This window comes from Patiria miniata, unplaced genomic scaffold, assembly GCF_015706575.1.
Source record: "Patiria miniata isolate m_02_andy unplaced genomic scaffold, ASM1570657v1 HiC_scaffold_7, whole genome shotgun sequence".
NCBI lineage: Eukaryota > Metazoa > Echinodermata > Asteroidea > Valvatida > Asterinidae > Patiria > Patiria miniata.
Window position 1 is genome coordinate 35,938,409 of NW_024037074.1, and position 19,523 is coordinate 35,957,931.

Genomic DNA, 19,523 nt, shown 5'->3' on the forward strand with positions numbered 1-19,523 from the left:
TGCGCAAAAATAAACCATCCCACGTGCCTTTAAACGTGCCCAAAAAAATTGTGCAGCAGTGACTATAAGCCGTTGATCCTCTTGTTTTTTCCAAACATTTTATTATTCAAGAACATGTATAAATGATCAGCCTTCAATATGAAAATATTTTCAATTTTTAGTATTTTACAATGTTTACATAATTGCACTTAATCTGTCTAAATTACTAAAACAAATTGTATGTACCTGAAGTAAAACTGGCAATAAAGAGTATTTTTGGCCCCACAAATTGTAAGAGTTGCTTTACTGACCTATTATAAATTACAATTTGTCAAAAAAATGGAAATGTTTAACGTTCATTCCCTACTTCCCCAAAAAATATATTTATACAGAGAGCATATGTACAGCTGAATTGTCCTGCAAAAACTTTGAAAGGATCTACAAACGAATGCAAGTTTACAGCACATGTTTATAAACTTCAAGGCTTACCTCTTTGCAACTGCATAAAAATCAGGCTCTTGTCATGTTTTTTTTACAGTGTACATGTATTACTTAAACATTCAATAAGGAATTTATTGATAAAGATTACTCTTTACATCTAATACTGTTTGAAAGCTGAGCGTAATTGGTCCTTAAAGGAATGTTGTCATTTTTCCCAATACAGTCGAATCTCGTTATAACAAACTCGTTCGGACCTAGCCAAATTGTTATATCAGAATTTTGTATTAAGAGGAACATCAGTCCCATTCATTGTGCACATAAATGCACAGTCGGGACCAAGGCTTTATGTTTGTTACAACCAGAATTTTGTATTAACAGAGTTTGTACTAACGAGAGTCGACTGTATATACCTTGACATAATGCCCCGACATAATGCCCCTTGAATCTTTAATAAAATTGCATGCAGCATTAGGTCAATTTCATTCGTATAAATTTGCATAGGAATGTATCTGATTATTTACTCCTCACCTCGACTCCCCATTGTAAAACTGTACTGGCCAATTAGAGATTATACACTATGAAAACCCATATGTGGTCCGAATATTTTGGCAACATTTGAAAGACAGTACATGTGTGTACAAAAATTTCTTGGAGTCTTATCTGAATTATTTTCTAAAAAGTTCCAAATAACGTAGGACCTTTTCCCAGCACTCTTTATATGAACAGTCACAGACAGTAAAAAAATCAATCCTCGCCCTTCGCATAGTCAATGCCTGCTAAAAGTGCACTACTTCTTTCAAGCAGTTCCAAGATTCACTTTCAATGGACTCCATGCAAAAACATTAGATGACGCTCTTTAGACTATTATCATGTTGCAGCCATCTTGATTTTTGTCCCATTCAAATCAACGAAACCAAAGTGAGGCTGAAAGGAAAAATAGTCTGGTTCCTTTTTGCACAAAAAACATTGTCATTCAGTACTGTCATTGGATACAGGGAACATGACTGAAATGGTGGCAGCATGATAAAGGTCTATAGCCACTTTGGAGAGCTCTATGGGGAAGACACATCTCGTGTGTGAACACACTGGTGTACGCACAATAAATGTTATTCTGAATGTACACAAGCCCATACTGTCTGCCTGTGACGCTGTCTGCGTGTGATGCCGGCAGCACAGCGGTGACGTGTTGGAGTCCCACTCAACTCTGACTTTGTAACCAATTTAGGGGATACTTTTGCAGAGAGTCCATAGGCGCAAGGCAACATCTTTGACCCTTTGTTTCCTGCAAAAGCCATGTGATTTATACTGCTTTAAAATGTACTGAGCAATGTTAATTTTCGCTCAGCAGCTTTATGCCTCAAGCAACATCTTTCAGGTAGGCCCCGGCGTCACTCTCCAGCAAGCTCAAGGCAATGTCTTGGAAGCTCAACTCGGTAGCAATCTTGTAAGCTGTGAGCACGTCGTCACAGTAACCCAGCAGTTTCTTCATGTTGGAGGTTGGTTGGTACGTTCTGCTGCCGCCTTGGCGATACCTGACCAATTAAACATGGGGATGAATCTGAAATTATTTCATGGGGCACCCAAAAACAAAAACAAAAAACCTTCCAACATTCAAAATCAAGAAACGTTTACAGGGCTCGACATATACATGTATCATTGAAATATATTGATTTCCCTTGTTTCAGCCATTATTGGGTGATAATCGTGCTGTAATATCTAAAAGCAATCATGACCAAAATTCCATCAAATGGCCTGAAAGGATACATGGCCTTCTGGAAGTCTCAACACGTTGAATTTTTTTACCCGAGTTTCACGACGCTTAGTTTGCAAACTTTCCATATGCAAACAAGCTATTGTAAAATTTAATCATTATTTTTACCCTATAACCTCTCAGCTATAGTCCTTGGAATAATGATCTCTATGCAGTAACCAAAGCCAAGTTTTTATAGACTATACGGTCTCTTACTTGTTGGCAACATCCCTGAACAGCGCGTCATTGAGTGGTATGCATTTACTGTAGTCCTCCAGGTACTTGAAGTCGCCCTGTATGACCACATTGTGATAGATGGCATCCGGCCAATGGGTGTGTGACCCATAAGCATCGGAAACAATCAGGGCCTGGCAAGAAAATAACAAACCAGTAGTCATAATACAAAAACATGACCTAAAAATATCCATTAGCCAGAAAAATAATTTAGAATATAGACCGATCAGCAGTGTTGTAGTCAAGTCAGGACTCCATTCCGAGTCCAGTCTCAAGTCCGAGTCCAGACTCAAGTCCGAGTCCAGACTCAAGTCATGCAACACTGCTTATCACAACTACATGATCAACTACTTGATCAGCTTACAACCAGTAAACATATCTGACTAATCCTACTTAACCCTTTTTCAATTCCACTTTGCGACTTCACACCACAGCCATCTTACTTGATCAGCCCAGCATTCCATTTTAAACCAACTTTGATTAGTTGTCTTAGTTGTCGACCCACTTTACCCACCTAATCAACCCAGTTACTCAGCTAGACACATCCCAGTTTTGCTCACTTGACCGACCACGAGTAGACCACTTGCACACACAGTAAGGCCACTTGATTAACCCAATCAACCCACTACCAGACAAAGTTTGCCTAACTTAAATCCACTTGCAAAGTCAGTTATACCACTCACTAAACCAGTTAACCCACGTTAGGACCTGGGGCCGACTACACGAAACTCATCTTATCTTGCGACTCATCTTAAGACTTAAGAAGAGTCCCTGCTCTAAGATCGATCTTAGCTAAGATGCATCCTAAGACCGATTTTACTAAACCCATCTCAAGCAAGATGCATCAAAACTTTGATGGACGTTTCATGTTTGCTTTTACCGCTTGACGAAACAGTAGTTGAAAAGAAATGTGCATAACCAACTTTACCAACCCTGTTAATTAACCTAGTTAATTAACCTAGCTAATTAACCAAGAAAAGGTATTAATTAACCAAGTTAATAACACTCTTTACCATCTGTTATGCCACTAACTACCCATCAATTTCAAGTTTAGCCAAGTCGCAAATGTGCTAACTGCAGCCACAGCTTCAGCTTTTGGCACTGATGTTTTCCCCTAGCCACAGCCCAAAAAACACGGTCTAAATTTTAATAGCTCAACCCAGCAGCCAAAGTCAAAATTGATTTTAAGCTGCAAAGCCCTTTCACTGACCTCGTGAAATCTTTGATGTTTCATCATGAACGTTCCCAGGGCTTTGGAGTCTAGGTTCATGACCTGAGTCTTGGTTGGCAGAAGGTGGAGCTGCAATGCTACAAGACGCGCTTGCTTGATGCACTGCTCAGCGTGGCGTAGGCAGTTGTCCTGCGTACCAGAAAGAAAAGAGGAAACAAGGTATATCTAATTGGTGTAATCATGATGTCATGGAACTGTAAAATAAAGCAGAGATGTACATGTAATCAAGTCAACTGCAAGTCAAGCACAAGTCAGATCAGACTGAAGTCAGATCAGAGCTGACAGTTGATGAGCAATGAGAGGGGAATGTAATAGCTCACTTGACTTGCAGTCACTCTTGACTTGACTCTGGTGATCAATTTCAATCAAAAAAACCACACAAAAACCCGAGCACCATTATCAATACTGAACAAATAAACTTCAGTCAGTTTACCTTGGCATAGCTCTGTGCAGCCTTTGTGAAGTCCTGCAAGATGACTTGGAGACTATTCTGCAGCTCAATGTTTGCATCTGACATGGTATAACAAGCAAAAAATCACAAATGATGTCAGTGAGCAAATACATGTAGTGTAAGCAGAGATTCTTTCGTTGTTTTTTTTTCTTCACAAGATTCAATAGCCAAGGCTGACTTGTGACAGCACATAGAATTTTCAGCTATATTCTCAAATAAAATAGCAATCTGTAATTTAATTTACTAAACCTGTTTAACTTCAGTCTTTCTCTGGACAAAATGTCAATAAGAAAGAACTTAAAGAGATCATTTCCAAACAATTTTTGTCCTGGCCTTTGGAACATTTCCAAAATGACTTTTGGATTTGCTGTGACAGCAAAATTTTGTTTCAAACACTTTATCTTCAAAACCCTTATTTGACAGAGACATTAAACCTCAGGGGATTCGCAAAAGTGTAGACAATCAAGAATTTGCCTCAACCAGGAAACCTCTCAACTGCACTGAATACTGTTCAGCAATGTCTAGGAAAGGCTGTTGACCTTTTAATCATGAAGCACTCAGGTAAAACAGGATTGACATCACAAACAGCAGCTTTTTCTATATTAAACCATCCTACCCATCGTTTTCTTGCTCATGCCCTTCAGCTGCTCGTGCGCGTCTCTCTCCAACAGCTCAGCAATCTCACGATTCATCTCAAACTTGACTGCCACAAAGTTATAGGCCTCAGTGTCAGGAGGGTCGCAACGCTTCAGGTAGTCCAACAAGGCAACCTTCAGATTATCGTCCTGCGGTGGTTAAAAATATAGAATATTAGCTGGCTTTTGGTTCATATTTCTAACGTTCTTCAAATTTACAGCGGAGTGAAAGAGGAATGCCTTTGTCGGATCGCAGTTCATTTTAAGAGCTCATGACTTGACTCAAGACTGAAGGAATTAAGCTTGGCTTGTGAGGCCTCTGTTTCAAGGGCCAATATCTTACCTTGCCTCCTCTCTTCAAGAGCAACTCAATCTGCTGGTTAGATCTGAGGACATCCAAGATGTAGGACATCTCACAGTACCTGCCTACACCGGTCAGTAAACGCACCTGTTGGTAATAGAAACAATGTGCAAATTTTTTAACATGTTAACCCATTATCACATGTACTACAAAAATGTAATACATTGTATATATTCCCTCATGATGACTTCACAAGACCAGTGCTAAGGAAGTTTGGCATGGTACATGGAGCATGGGGCTAAAAGTTTAAGGCTGAACCCCCAAAAAAATGAATGAAGAACAAAATGCACATAGAAATTGAACCCGCAACCTTTGGAACACAACACCAGCACTCTATGTTATCTGAAACATCATGCCTGTTATATAAGTGTCTTTTTTTCCGTTTTTTTTTCACTGCAATAACAACATTTGTAATAAATGCAGACAAAATAGATCAGTTTACTTTTTTCTGGTGAAGTCAGCAGTAATTGAGCACAACACTAACTTATTAAAAACGATTTTGAGAGTAACGTAGTCTCATCAAATAATCCATGAAAGCACAGTGTACGGTGGTTCAAATGGCATTCAATAAATGTCTTTGTTCAACTTTAGGTTGTGACACAGTCTCTTAATTAAAGTCAGATTGTGTCAAAATTAAAGTAAGCTTCATTCTTCTCACCAGAAGTCCGTACTCCTCAGCAAACGCCAGGGCGTTGCTGCACTCGCGACACTTTCTGAGCACGTTGGATATACCTTCCATGTTACAGCACACGGTGTGGCAGTCATGGGCTCTGATGATTAGCTCCACCTCCATGGTGTACACTGTAACACAAGACAGATCATACAAGATGCTGTCAGTTGATTTTGGGTTTTTTACTTATGGGCTCCATGCACAAGTACCCCCTCAACGGTAAGAAAGGGACAGTTGGGGGAGACCACTGGGAGAGACATTGCACACATTGCTAACAACGCCTGATGCACACGCGAAGATGCTTTGGCTTTGTGCACATTCAAAATAAATTAGTAGTTCATACTTTGTGCTATACGCTCACGAACCATTACATGTATGCGGTATGTCCTATCCACTGGGTTCTAGAAAATGGTCAAACAGCGCCCTCTCTTGTTCCGCAATATGCTTAGCTATTGAGATTTTTACCAATGGCAGCCTCCCATGAAAGCCTTGTCAGCTAATCTTGCTTTGAAACACAGAAGTGTTCAACAATTCATCCTCTTTCAATCAAAACATACACGATTAATTAAATTAACACAGAAAAAGTTGGATATTGACAATTTCTACACATTTCGCACTAACACATAGGGAACGATATCAATCCCTACTGAGTACATGCGTAGCAGGTAGCAAGCCGCACGTGATGTCACAAGACCACAAAAGCTGATGGCATACACAGTGTTCTAATACCGTAATCATTCTCATACCACTATGACCCAGAATGTCTGACACACTTTTGTTCCGGACAAAATGTCTGAAATTTGAACAATGGTGATCACTGTCCAGTTTCAGACATTTTGTCCGGAATTAAAGCATTTCAGACATGTCTGGTTCCTAGTGCACGAAAGCTCTAACTATCCCACTGACCTGATTTGGTGTTGGCAATGTCTGAGCTGACCAATGAGGTAGCCTCTTGTAGCAGTCTGTTGCCCAGGATGGCCGGGTTGCGACACAGCTGGATGACCTGGCTGAACTCCTCTCTATCCCCAAGCTCCTGACCCATGTAGGAGGACAGAGAGGCGGAGGAGAGACGGGAGGACAAACCACCTGAGTTTGGAAAAAACATATGCAAAGCAAATTATTGGGGATTGGTTTTAGGGGAGGGGATACTAGGGTTACTTTTTTCTTTTTTCCCCCCTTTTTGTTCTTTGAGTGATCCCTGTCCCCTATTTCCCAGGTTTGTAAAATTGCTTGTGTTGCTAGCGTCGTGACTTTGGGTGTGATCCCTGGCTGCATGGCATTGATGGGTTTATGGCTTCTGAATAGCACCCCTTGAACAAATTGGGGAACCGCCAACATAGGGCTGGATAGCTCAGTTGGTAGAGCACCCATACAGCAATCCGGAGGTAGCACGTTCAAATCTCGCTCCAGTGAAGGGTTTCTTTTGGTTCAACTTTATAATTATGACAAAATTTAGCATTAACTGCATTAATGCTACTGTGTAATCAACAGTGCTTGACAGTGTTGTCATGAGCTGAAATGACTGGGGTCTTAAAATTGAATAAGTAAATTTATTTTAATAATAATAATTACTTAAAAATTGCTCTGCTTGTAAAAATCATATCTCAAAGTACTGTTCACTTTATGTTAAAGTAAAAAACAAACCTGAGAAGTTAAATATGATAAAGTTAATGAAATGCATGAAACTATGATATTGCAACCTTGGCATGACCACTGTTACTTAAGGCGAGCCATCAGATAACAGACCGTTCGGGTACCGGGTCCGGTATGCTAATTTCTTTCACCCCAATCGGTACGAAGCCAGAAGCCACCCGGTCACTGAAGCGTGACGCCCCAATCGGTCCAAACTGGTGACTCAGGGTTTGACAATAGGCAACATAAATTGAAGTCTGGCCATTGTTGGAGGATTATTCGGCCCACTGGGATTACCAGCGGCAACTTCTATGAAGCTCATCACAGTCATTATTGCCTACTGGAGGATTAGCGCGTCGCAAATTGGTTCCTTTGTGATGAGCCAGAGCCATGGTGCAGAAGCCTGGTGGAGTTAATCCAGGCCGATCGGTTCCATGCAAGGTCCCAATCCCTTCAACATACTGGGCGGGCTCAACCCCGAACGGTCTGGGGAGGGATTCTAATTTGAGGGCTCGCCTAACTCATAAAGTAGATCACAGATAAAAAAACGCCCAAACAAATGACAAACATCTTGCTCTATTTGAAGCTTACCTTCTCTCCTTCGCGGTTGGGGCTGGCGGGTCTTCAGGCTGGTGATCACTGCCTCGCATAGAAAGCCTGCAACCTACAAAAGAAAAAAAAAAAAGAAGCTGTATCTAGCAGTATTTGTTGTCTTCAGGCAAACTGTCTTTATGAAAATGCACCAAAAGACCACAGAAATATGGGCTTATGATCACCATTTTGAGCCTGATCTGCTAGTATGGAAATTCTGCACTGACCATGTAGGCACAGGATCCTTCGTTTGGGGATGAATACATGAGCAAAACCAAAAGTTCTCTCTTACATGTGAACTATGCCAACTATTAGTGCAAAATTGTCTGCCGTTGCTATCAGGGACTTTTTATTACAGAATGCAAACCCTGGTCATGTGCACTGAATATCGTTTCTCAGCTGGTACACCATTTTTGCTTCAATTTTGGTTTTACGCATCCTGCAAAAAGTGTGTGCTTTTAATAGCTTATTGAAACTACCTTCAATCTTGATTCTGGCAAAATTCCAGGGAAAAAAAAGAACATTTGCAAGCACTTGCCTGGGCATCAGTCATTTCGTTGGCAAGAATGAAAGTCTTGGCTAATGCAAAACGCTGTGGGTGACGGCACCGTAGTATGGATCTCAGGCTATCGAACGGTGCTTGGACAACCACAGATCTGTAGGAGCTACTCAGGACCTGAAACAAAGAACAATCACAGGTTATTATGAACTGTTCAGTTGATTGTAAAATCAAACCTAAACAATTACCAATGTATACAGTTGTAAGGCCCGTTCTAGATGCCGAGCTACTGCTGCGCTGAACTTATTTGAAATGAGTGCGGCAATAGCTCGTCTACAGCACACAGGTGCTCTAAATGCTGAACTTAAAAGTCACACCTTAATGCATCTGGAGAAACTGGCCTGGTTAAAGCAGTTCAAGCAGTTCAATGAATTTTCAGCGCGATCAAAATATTTGCGCCGGTTTCAGTCCCCGTGATGCGGACGCGAGAGAGGATATTGTGAGGATGCGCATTCCTAAAATGTTTGCCCCAACTTCGAACTGAATTGAGTTCGGCAAGGCAGTGGCACGGCGTTTAGAACAGTGCCGTGCCACTGCCATTCAGAACGACGAGTACCATCCCCCCCCCCTCGCTACGCCCATGTCTATCTAGGGGTAACCTACCTGAGCTATCCTGTATGCATTGATGATCCTGTCACAGCACTGCCTAGCCTGGGATGAGCAGTTACCACACAGGGCTTCAATAGTTGTAAGGATCTCGTCCAATTCCTCTGGGTCTTCAGTCGGGTCCAGGCTAGCTAAGCTGCTGACACTCACGGCTGAAAGGTGACACATGGTATTAAAATGGTCAAAAGTATGTACAGCTACCAAATATTGCTGGGCCACTGATTTTCTTCACAGAAATGCCTGTTTTCCTTTATATAGGAAATTGTAAATTCCATTTCAACCGCAAAACTGTGCAAGAAAAATCAGTGTCTTGCTTCATCATGCGTGTCATGTTGTGGATGCTAACGGGAAAAAAACGAACATAGTTTTCTATCAAAACAATTTTGCCAGCAGAATTTAAACTGAATGGCACTCAAATGCCATTGTCGACGTGCACTTGGAAACCATGCATGAGTGAGCAGACACTATGTGTTTGGTCACATTGAGATTAAAAGAAGTGTTGGCACTAAGTGTGTAACTGGAGCTCTTGTGGGTAGCCACGCAGCATAATCTACTGCTCCTGTGCCGAGTCCAAAGAGTGCTTATCTACATTCATCCTTATCAGGTGGATATAAACACACCTGGTCACTTAACAATGCGACATAATGGCAGAGCATATACCGGGTACATGTACAGTCCAAATTAACGTTGAAGTTTCTATCGTTTCTTCTGAGAACAAAACTCACAAATGGGACTTCATTTCACATGGTGCAACTGCAAACTCACTCTTATTGCTGCCTTCACCATGCAGACTTTCAATCATATCTGACTTATTTTTGATGAGATTGCAAAACCAGCACCTGTACTACATTGTATTACATTGTGCGTAATCACTGAAGAATCATTGAAACCATAGAGTGCTCGGGCAGTTTCTGGCGCTACAGTGATTGAAGGGTTAAGGTACTTACTACTTGCAGATCTTGTCAGCATGCCCTTGGACATCATTCCCCTCCAAGCTTCACTCGTCTTCCTGGTTCTTCCTCTTCCAACCCCACCACCAATCCCTCCAGCCCCCAGACCTGATCCCGCTGCTGCCACCACCAACCGCCTCATCTCCGGTTCTAGCTCCGATGGCCCCATTGGCGCCGAGGCCAGCTGGATGCTGGTCAGTATGATGGCCAAGTCTTGATGGGGATGGTTGAACTGCTTGGCCAGGCGATGGGCCTGCCGGATGCAGCACTTGTCCAGGAGCTGGCCGAGGATCAGATTTAAGGCACGCACCTCCTGCAAACAAAACAAATAAATGTAAGGTTCACTAACAGCTGCAGTACCCACTGCTATATCAAACCTACCAGCCCACTGTGCCAAGCTCAGTGGATGACTTTTCAGTTGTCTGCATAGTAAGCAGGAGGTCATGAATTTGAGCCATAGAAGAACAAACCTATGACATTTTTTCTCGCTAGCCCTGGGACAGTGCTTATGACACAAGGTTGGTGAAGGGCATAAACCAAGATTGAATTTACAATGTAAGACTGAATAAATAAATTGGCTGTGGTAGCATTTGTGCCCGTGACCCCTGAAACATGGCACTGTTACCCTACCAATGGTGTCCTGGTGGTTGAAGGTTCAAACCCCACTCCTGTCCATGTCTTACTTCAACATGAGCCCAGTACAGAAGAATGCCACAAATAACGAACAATTCTTTCTTGAACACATTGGTGCGATTAACACTATTTTTGGCCTAACCTAAGATGACTTTGATAATGATACCTACTGTAACAACAGCAAAAACTAGGCTTGCAGCCTTCCTCAGACCACACATATGAAAAGTAACTACAGTGAAATCTTGATAAGTCAAACTCTGAAAACTCAAAACAACTGTTAAGTCAAACAAAGAATCCATTGCCTTCAGTAGCATAACAATGATATACAACCCTGCTTAACTCAAAACTCTGCTTAAGTCAAATTTTGAACCTGTTCCCTTGAGGTTTGACTTATAGAGATTTCACTGTAAACTTACGTCCTGCATCAAGCCCAGACCTCAGCTTGGACTCTAGAATACTGGTTTCAGGGCTTAACCCGTTAGTCACTGTAGCCTAAAACTGCCAGACCACTCTATGGTTTTACTATTAAGTTTCAGTGAATAAACACAATGTAATACAATGTAGTACATGTGCTAATGGGTTAATGGGCTTATTCACTCATATTTAGCCCTTGTCTATCCCCTATAATGTTGCGAATTTTAACCTTAACGTCAAGCCCTGTAAGTACACTAAATCTTCCCCTGTTTGTCTCCCACCTTTTCGTCTTTCAGGATCGGAGGAACGTATGCGTCTACTTCCACATTGGCAATGTACAGCAGCTCCTCTGACAAGCGACGCTTGAAGTCCATCTCGTCAAACCACTCGGTGCGGTCTGCGTTGAAAGCGCCCTCTAGCAGTGAAGGTGGGACAGGTGTAGCATCCATCTAAGTATTTGAAACAGGTGTTTAGCAAGCGTTCCCTCTAGTTTATTCTAACGACTACTTTTTATGGTAGGTAACACAGGATGAAGAGACAGAATGGACAAAACTCTTGAAATCTAATCCGGGAAATTCTGTATTATGTATGCAGAATTACCTCCAGACCACGAGGCCACGGCACTTCAAATATTTATGTGCCGATGAGCAATTGATTTGTTTCGCTGGCAGACACGACAGGACCAGCTGTGTTTTCATCAGCTGGCATTACAGGAATGTATACTTTTTATCAATCGATTACTTGAGTCCAAATCAAGATGATACTTATCGTCTCCTATTTAATTTTTAGCATTAATGAGGGAATCATCTGGTATCTAATCTATGATTTTCATGAAATTGATTGTATAACTTTTATCGGACATATATTTTATTTTGTGCTTCGTAAGGCAACCGTTAAAACCCACTTGAACATGTCTTTTACGGAATCTTTGCTATTTTAATCAATCAATTATTTTGTGTGTACTTTGGATACTTCATTTATATCATTTATAAACCATAATAAATAGTAGACTATAAAAGGATTCAAAAGCTCATCATTGGACCTTCTCACCAAGACAGACATACACTTTCTAATGAAATTTTGCATTCAAATGAAATCAAATCGACACAGGTGCCCTACCTTCTCAACTTCAGCTGTTAGTCTCCACCTCCAGGCTTCCTGTTGTAAGCCCTCTACGATAGCCTTATGCTCAGGGGACGTGGTAGTCTCCTTCACCAGCCACCTGTGGGCCAGACTCAGCAGGCTAGCCTTCTCTCTGGCCTGCAAGTCTCTCTGCTCTTTGACTTGGCTCTGCAAAAAAAAGTTGACAAACTTGAAACGTTTCCATTGAAATTGTTAAATAACTGTTTGGGCACAACAAGCTTATAAAATGGCTCCTAGTAAAGACAATGACCCCATATAGAGACTGAAATATAATAACCCATGTTTTTAATGAATGTAATTAATACAATTATAATTCCATTAAAAAAGATTTAAAGAAGATACTTTTTCGAACTTTTTCAAGAATAACTGTAATCAGGCCCTAACCTAAAGGCTTATAATGAATGCAAATGCGAAGCGATTTTGGTGGGAAACATTCGCTGAGAAATTCGCTGCAGTTGAAGTGTGTTCAACTTTTGCAAGTTCGCAGTGCAAAAACTTGTCCTGACAGCACAAGTTCGCGTTCGCTTTCACACCGAATATGAACAGGCCATTACCTTGAAGAACTTTGACACAGCCCTGCCGGACACGCTGTTGGCTTTGAAGGAATTGTGGCAAGATTTCCAGAAGATCATCCGCCCGGCCTCTGTGAACCACACTTTGGATTTCTGGAGTCTGGCAAGTTTGCAAAGCAGCTGGACAAGAAATGAGATAAAACAGACTGTTCACAGATATGCATCTCCACGTTTACTAACTTTTTCCCTTTCTGATATAGACCAAGGAGAGCTCAAACGAGGACATTGGCCACTGTAGTTCACAAGCCTGTTTTTAATCTAATGTTTTAAATCTTTGTTTGCAAATCATCAATTTTCCATCATGGCAAAACAAGTATTTCATTACCCTGTGAATTCATTTTTCCAATCTTGATGTCTGGCCTGTGACCAGCTTAACAACCATCATATTTACTTTGTGATCTTGGATCCTATAATTTCAATATTCTAGAAGGGTAACTTCAAGTTTGTACATACTTCACATCATTTGCATCCTTATGGGCTACCTGCACGAGTATCCCTTCAACGGCCAGAAAGGGAGAGTTGGGGGAGACCTAGACTGGTTCCCGGTCCATCCACTGCGTATTTCGAATGATCCAAAGTTATTGGGGACGGTAATTAGTCTCAGAGACCATCACAAGCTAAATTTGAACGTATTCGCAACGAATGACGCTGTGGCTAATAGCTTTGGCACATTCAGGAAGTCGTGCGTACTTCGCGCGCAAACCAGTAAAGTACAGTACGCACACGCTGTGCGTCCCGTCCACGGGGCTCTCAAAAGTGGTAAAAACGCGCCCTCTTTTGTTGGCGCACGGAGCCCATAGGGCATCTGCATATGTGCAAAAAAACTTTATATCTGACATGAAAGCTAACAAAAATATAAGCTTACTGGACAATGACGTTCACTCCATGCAGAATCAGCTGCAACCTTTATCGTTTCACTTATTCTTGATATAGCAAAACAACTGTTTCCTGATGTGAAATATTTTTGTTTACATCCTCACAATGCACATGTACCCGGTATTTTAACAATACCTGTTCTACAATGACTTGATCTACAGGCAGACCGGCGACACTGGCAAATTCCTTGGCTTTCTGAAGCAGCTTGGCCTCCTTCAGGCTCTCCAGCACCCTGTGGCATTCATCCATGTACTCTGTGCCTTCCAGCAGGCAGGTTATGTTGGCGTGTATGGGGGTGTCTGTCAGGGCTTGTGTCATCTTGTATAGCTTGTTGTAATCCGGCACTGTACAAAAAAAGGACAATTGAATATGAAAACATTGCAGCCCTTTACATCACAGGAACGATTAACACAAAATGTGAATAAAGGGAATTTGCAACATGTGCAAACATCAAAAACAAAAACTACCAAAATATTTTAAAATACCTTACTGTCTAAAGCAACCTGTAAAATCATGGCACCTGGTGTGCTGTCATTTGTGCTGAAATCTTGAGAAAAAAAAAAGTTAATGGTATGAATACCCAAAACACTAGGATCCTTAAATTGAATTTTCTTCTGAGCCAGAAGTACTGACCTTGTCTAGACACAATCCTGGAGAAGTTAGCGTGAGCCAAGACCTCAAGCAGACAGAACGTATCCCAGTAGCTTGAGCAGCCAGCCACCATAGAGTAGACTACAGAGCTGGCTGTGTCCTCATACCAACGCAGATCGCCAATCTTGAAAGCGGGGACGGGCCTCGGGCTGTGGGTCCCTGATCCCACAATGCCTTTTCTCCGACACTGATAATTGAAATGAAGACAAACCGACTCAATTCGGAACATCATCATCATTAGCCTAATTCAATCCACTGCTGGATGAAGGCCTCTCCACTAACTTTCCATGCTTTTCGATCCCTTGCCAGTTGTTTCCATTTCTTCCCTATGAAATCAGAGATTTCATCTCGCCATCTCTTAGGCTGTCTTCCTCTTCGCCTCTTCAGTGATAATGGCGTCCAATCCGTTACTTTCAGGGTCCATCTGTGGTTGTCTCTTCTCATGACATGTCCTGCCCAACTCCACCTTTCTTTTTGATCTCAACTATTATGTCTTGCACCCCTGTCTTTCTTCTAAGATCTTCGTTCCTTATTCTGTCTCTCTTTGTGACCCCAACCATTATTCTTTCCATTGCCCGTTCGGAACACCAACATGCTAAATAAAACCCTGTATCAAAGCTTTGGAAAATAAAAGACTTCCGAAGGACAATTTTCAATGATACTTTCAATAAGAAACCACAGACGTGTACTCTAATGTACATTGAATTTCATGAGCCATACACATTATCTCTTGAACTTGGTTTTGTTCATTTTTTCTTGTCTTCCCAATAAAAAAAACGCTTGGAAAAAAAGATGGGTCATTCCATAAATTTGGGGTCCAACTGTGATTGTGTCCCATATAACCATAGACTGTTCAGGCTATTTCGGGCGCTACAGAGAGTATTAGGCACGGTGGTTTGGGGCGGTACAGTAACTTAAGCGCTAAATGCCCAATTGTGACAATGACTAACTACATTTTCCAACACAAAAAGGAACTCTTGCGTGAAATACAAGCAAAACAAGCACACTTATGTAGTGTGAACCATCCATTCTCACCTTCAAGATGGCCGTGTGGAAATCTTGAAGGCACGTTTTTGCCTGAGACGTGTCGCATTTGACCAGCATCGCTTCACAGAAATTCAGGAACGGATTCATGGCACAGTCCTGCAGAAACAGACGACAATAATCACATAGTAAGTCCTGAGTCCTGACTAAGCAAACATGTGATTATTGACTATGGATGCAATGCTATAAAAGTAATCACAGCAAAATATCTTGCTCAAGGACACGACTATCAAGATAAGTGGTTTCAAACCCAAATGGCGACATAAAACAAGGTCTAAAGCTGAAAACAAGACCAACAAAATTATCATCACATATTCTTCATTTTCCTCATCATGCTGTTTTCTCGATAAACCACAAAATTTACCTTATCAAAAATGTAGAAGCCCTTGGCGAGGAGTGTCACCAGACCAGTTGTCATGGCAACCTCAACGATGGTCGCCAGCTCATCCAGAGTCCAACTATGCCACTGAACAGATGCCATGGACTCAGTGACCTTTTCCACTGAGGTCGGGTCATCAAGTGAGGTCAAGAGCCATGTACAGAGACAGTCTAATGTCACACAATCCTAGCCAAAAAAAGTCAAGGGAAAGGTTAACGTTCAAATGCCAAGTTCTTTGTCAAGAAAACTTTCAAAATGGTGTATCACTCTACTAAACGTACCTTGTAGCAGGCAGCGATGACAGCAAGTATTGGTTCCCTGAGTGCTACAGCGTGCGCTAACAGTGACTTCCAAGGGATCGGCGTGGTGTTACAGTCAAACAAGACACCAAACAGGTCCTTGGGAACTCGGTTGATGTCGAGTTCTGTACAAAACAAAAAACAAAATGACATGAGCAGAAAATTACTTCAAACCATATGGACGAACCAGTGTGCATAAACTCCACAGTGGTCACAATAGACCCCTCTCACAGACAGCCATTTTCGTAGGAAAATTACAACTGCGTATTCAACGCCATCAGGTATGTGCGTGCGCTGTGTGCAAAATGTTCTAAATACACGCGCATGTTGTTCGAAATTTCTTTGAATTACGGCGCTGATGCATGTCACGAAAATTTGTCGCGTGACAATCTGTAGGCAGTGACGTCATTTGAGAGTACTCATCTATAGAGTACCAAAGTCTGACGTCGGCTATCTTTGTTCTGGTTCACGCGCTGCTTCACGCGCTGATGTCTTCACACGCTTTAAATAAGCTATGCATCTGAACCAGAATATGCGGCACACTTCGGTACTCTATTTTGTTCCCTCTTCGTAGTCCATTTATTTTGTGTGTGTTTATGCGTACTGCACTGAACGGGCCTCCACGCATGATAACAAGACACAAAACACATACATCCATGTGCAAAGGTTCTTTTCTGCAAGAAGCTGTGTTAAAAACCAGGTTTGGTTTAGCCTTGTTGCTTTGAAATTTTCAGGTAATTGTTGCCATCTGGAATACCTTCCGGTACAACAATTTGTGGGACGCCTTCATCTGGAGACATAGCATCCTCACTGCCGCATGTAGTGTCATCTTCAGAGCTCATGTCCGTGTCTGTAGGAATAGAAATAGAATGGAATTATTCATCATCCCACATGAAATCCAGGAGTTGAGTATGCTCTCTCTAATGCACATGGACAAGTAACAAATGCAAAAAAAAGGTCCTTAAGATTTTCTTTAAGGGATCTTGTTTCATCTGCACAAAAAAACATAGTTGTCAACTTGACTTACTTTGTCGTCGTAGAAACCCCACTCTCTGGTAGTAATGTGCCTTGATGTCTCGGCTGCGTTGGCCAGACTGTGTGACTGGCCGACTGACCGAGCTCGGCTGGTCATCCCTGAGGATGGCCGGCCCCCGGTGGAGATTGCGGAAGGCGTCCTGAAGATGCTCCCTGATGGTGGTACTCCTAAACCTTGGCAGCAAATCAAGTACCTATTGGGGAATGGAATCCAGAATGCTGTAGAGATTTTGTAGGTCCATGGACAGAAGGATTCACTGAGTTTCCGGGACCCAATCTCAGGGAGAAAAATGCCGGTAAGCACATCATAATTTTTTAAGATTAGCGGAAAATCAGCTGAGATTATCCATGCTTGCACAAATGCTGGGATAGTTGAGGATGTGAAAAAAATGCTAATTATTCAAGGTATCACAGTTTTTTCTGCTTTAGTTGGCATCACTATTTGGTTGTTAACCAGTGCAATGAAATTGGGACTGGGCTTTACTAGTTGAAAATCTTGGGTCATTTTTAACAACAGCTGCAAATCCAAAATTTCAGTTTCTAATCCGTTTTTGCCTAAGGTAGGAAAATCTGACTTTCCATAGTTTTCCTCGGCCCGGAAGTCCAAAGCACACTTTATATTTTATTTTTTCTGTGGTTTCAGTTATCACCGAGTTCATTGCAAGAAGCTTCCATCCTAGGAACTTCCCTATGAAATTCCGTATTCGTCCAAGTTAAGTAGAGGGAAGTCCCTACCTGTTGCTTTGGATACTGGTGCCCCTGCACAAAACAGGTGAAGTGTAACCACTGGTTGTCTGATGCGCACTGCGCGGGGTAGACAGCACTGAGGGGCAGTTTATGACGTCGACAGAAGTGAATAGCCAAGGACCACTCCTCTGATGCTTCCCATGAGGATCTGACACAGCCAAAAGATGAAGACAAGAATAATAAAAAATAACAGCGTTGCTGTTGAAACCCCTCAGCCAGAGTCAAGTTATCATCCGGAAACCATTAACCTTTAACTCAACGTGGTGACCTTGACCTTTGGCCTTTGACCCCAGAACCAGTCCCAACATGCCTGTACCAATGGGAAACCCCCTACCGAAGTTAGACACCAACATTTCATTTCTAACTCAAGGTATCATTCGGAACCATTTACATTGAACTCACCACGGTGACCTTGACCTTTGACCTTTTGACCCCAAAACTAATCCCAACTTGCCTGTACCCAAGGGCAAACCCCTACCTCAGTCAGACACCAAAATCTCATTTCTAACTCAAGTTATCATCCGGAAACCATTTACCTTTAACTCACCATGCTGACCTTGACCTTTGACCTTTTGACCCCAAAACCAATCCCAACTTGCCTTCTCCCAAGGGGAACCCTCTTCCAAAGTTAGACACCAAAATCGCATTTCTAACTCAAGTTATCATCCGGAAACCATTTACCTTTAACTCACAATGGTGACCTTGACCTTTGACCTTTTGACCCCAAAACCAATCCCAACTTGCCTACTCCCAAGGGCAACCCTCTACCAAAGTTAGACACCAAAATCGCATTTCTAACTCAAGTTATCATCCCGAAACCATTTACATTTAACTCACCACAGTGACCTTGACCTTTGACCTTTTGACCCCAAAACCAATCCCAACTTGCCTACTCCCAAGGGCAACCCCCTATCAAAGTTAGACACCAAAATCTCATTTCTAACTCAAGTTATCATCCGGAAACCATTTAACTTTATCTCACCATGCTGACCTTGACCTTTGACCTTTTGACCCCAAAACCAATCCCAACTTGCCTTCTCCCAAGGGGAACCCTCTTCCAAAGTTAGACACCAAAATCGCATTTCTAACTCAAGTTATCATCTGGAAACCATTTACCTTTAACTCACAATGGTGACCTTGACCTTTGACCTTTTGACCCCAAAACCAATCCCAACTTGCCTACTCCCAAGGGCAACCCTCTACCAAAGTTAGACACCAAAATCTCATTTCTAACTCAAGTTATCATCCTGAAACCATTTACATTTAACTCACCACGGTGACCTTGACCTTTGACCTTTTGACCCCAAAACCAATCCCAACTTGCCTTCTCCCAAGGGCAACCCCCTATCAAAGTTAGACACCAAAATCTCATTTCTAACTCAAGTTATCATCCGGAAACTATTTACCTTTATCTCACCATGCTGACCTTGACCTTTGACCTTTTGACCCCAAAACCAATCCCAACTTGCCTACTCCCAAGGGAAACCCTCTACCAAAGTTAGACACCAAAATCTCATTTCTAACTGAAGTTATCATCCGGAAACCATTTACATTTAACTCACCACGGTGACCTTGACCTTTGACCTTTTGACCTCAAAACCAATCCCAACTTGCCTACTCCCAAGGGCAACCCCCTACCG

The 19,523-nt window shown here is 42.0% G+C and overlaps 1 protein-coding gene across 1 annotated transcript in view; it reads right to left on the reverse strand.

The window, feature by feature from the left end:
* Positions 1-1,369: 1,369 nt before the first annotated feature.
* LOC119744708 (spatacsin-like) overlaps positions 1,370-19,523 on the reverse strand; it is a 37,181-nt gene continuing 19,027 nt past the window's right edge. The window contains exons 22-44 of the mRNA XM_038220780.1: positions 17,872-18,031; positions 17,129-17,330; positions 16,859-16,951; positions 16,084-16,226; positions 15,788-15,988; positions 15,415-15,522; positions 14,362-14,566; positions 13,864-14,072; positions 12,835-12,972; positions 12,257-12,427; positions 11,419-11,586; positions 10,088-10,403; positions 9,138-9,292; positions 8,514-8,651; positions 7,976-8,048; positions 6,659-6,838; positions 5,741-5,883; positions 5,065-5,169; positions 4,703-4,871; positions 4,069-4,145; positions 3,615-3,764; positions 2,387-2,538; positions 1,370-1,952 (exon numbers count right to left, since the gene is read on the reverse strand). Coding sequence (XP_038076708.1) covers positions 1,778-1,952; positions 2,387-2,538; positions 3,615-3,764; positions 4,069-4,145; positions 4,703-4,871; positions 5,065-5,169; positions 5,741-5,883; positions 6,659-6,838; positions 7,976-8,048; positions 8,514-8,651; positions 9,138-9,292; positions 10,088-10,403; positions 11,419-11,586; positions 12,257-12,427; positions 12,835-12,972; positions 13,864-14,072; positions 14,362-14,566; positions 15,415-15,522; positions 15,788-15,988; positions 16,084-16,226; positions 16,859-16,951; positions 17,129-17,330; positions 17,872-18,031 — 3,631 coding nt within the window. The 3' untranslated portion in view covers positions 1,370-1,777. The remainder of the gene's footprint in view (positions 1,953-2,386; positions 2,539-3,614; positions 3,765-4,068; positions 4,146-4,702; positions 4,872-5,064; positions 5,170-5,740; positions 5,884-6,658; positions 6,839-7,975; positions 8,049-8,513; positions 8,652-9,137; positions 9,293-10,087; positions 10,404-11,418; positions 11,587-12,256; positions 12,428-12,834; positions 12,973-13,863; positions 14,073-14,361; positions 14,567-15,414; positions 15,523-15,787; positions 15,989-16,083; positions 16,227-16,858; positions 16,952-17,128; positions 17,331-17,871; positions 18,032-19,523) is intronic.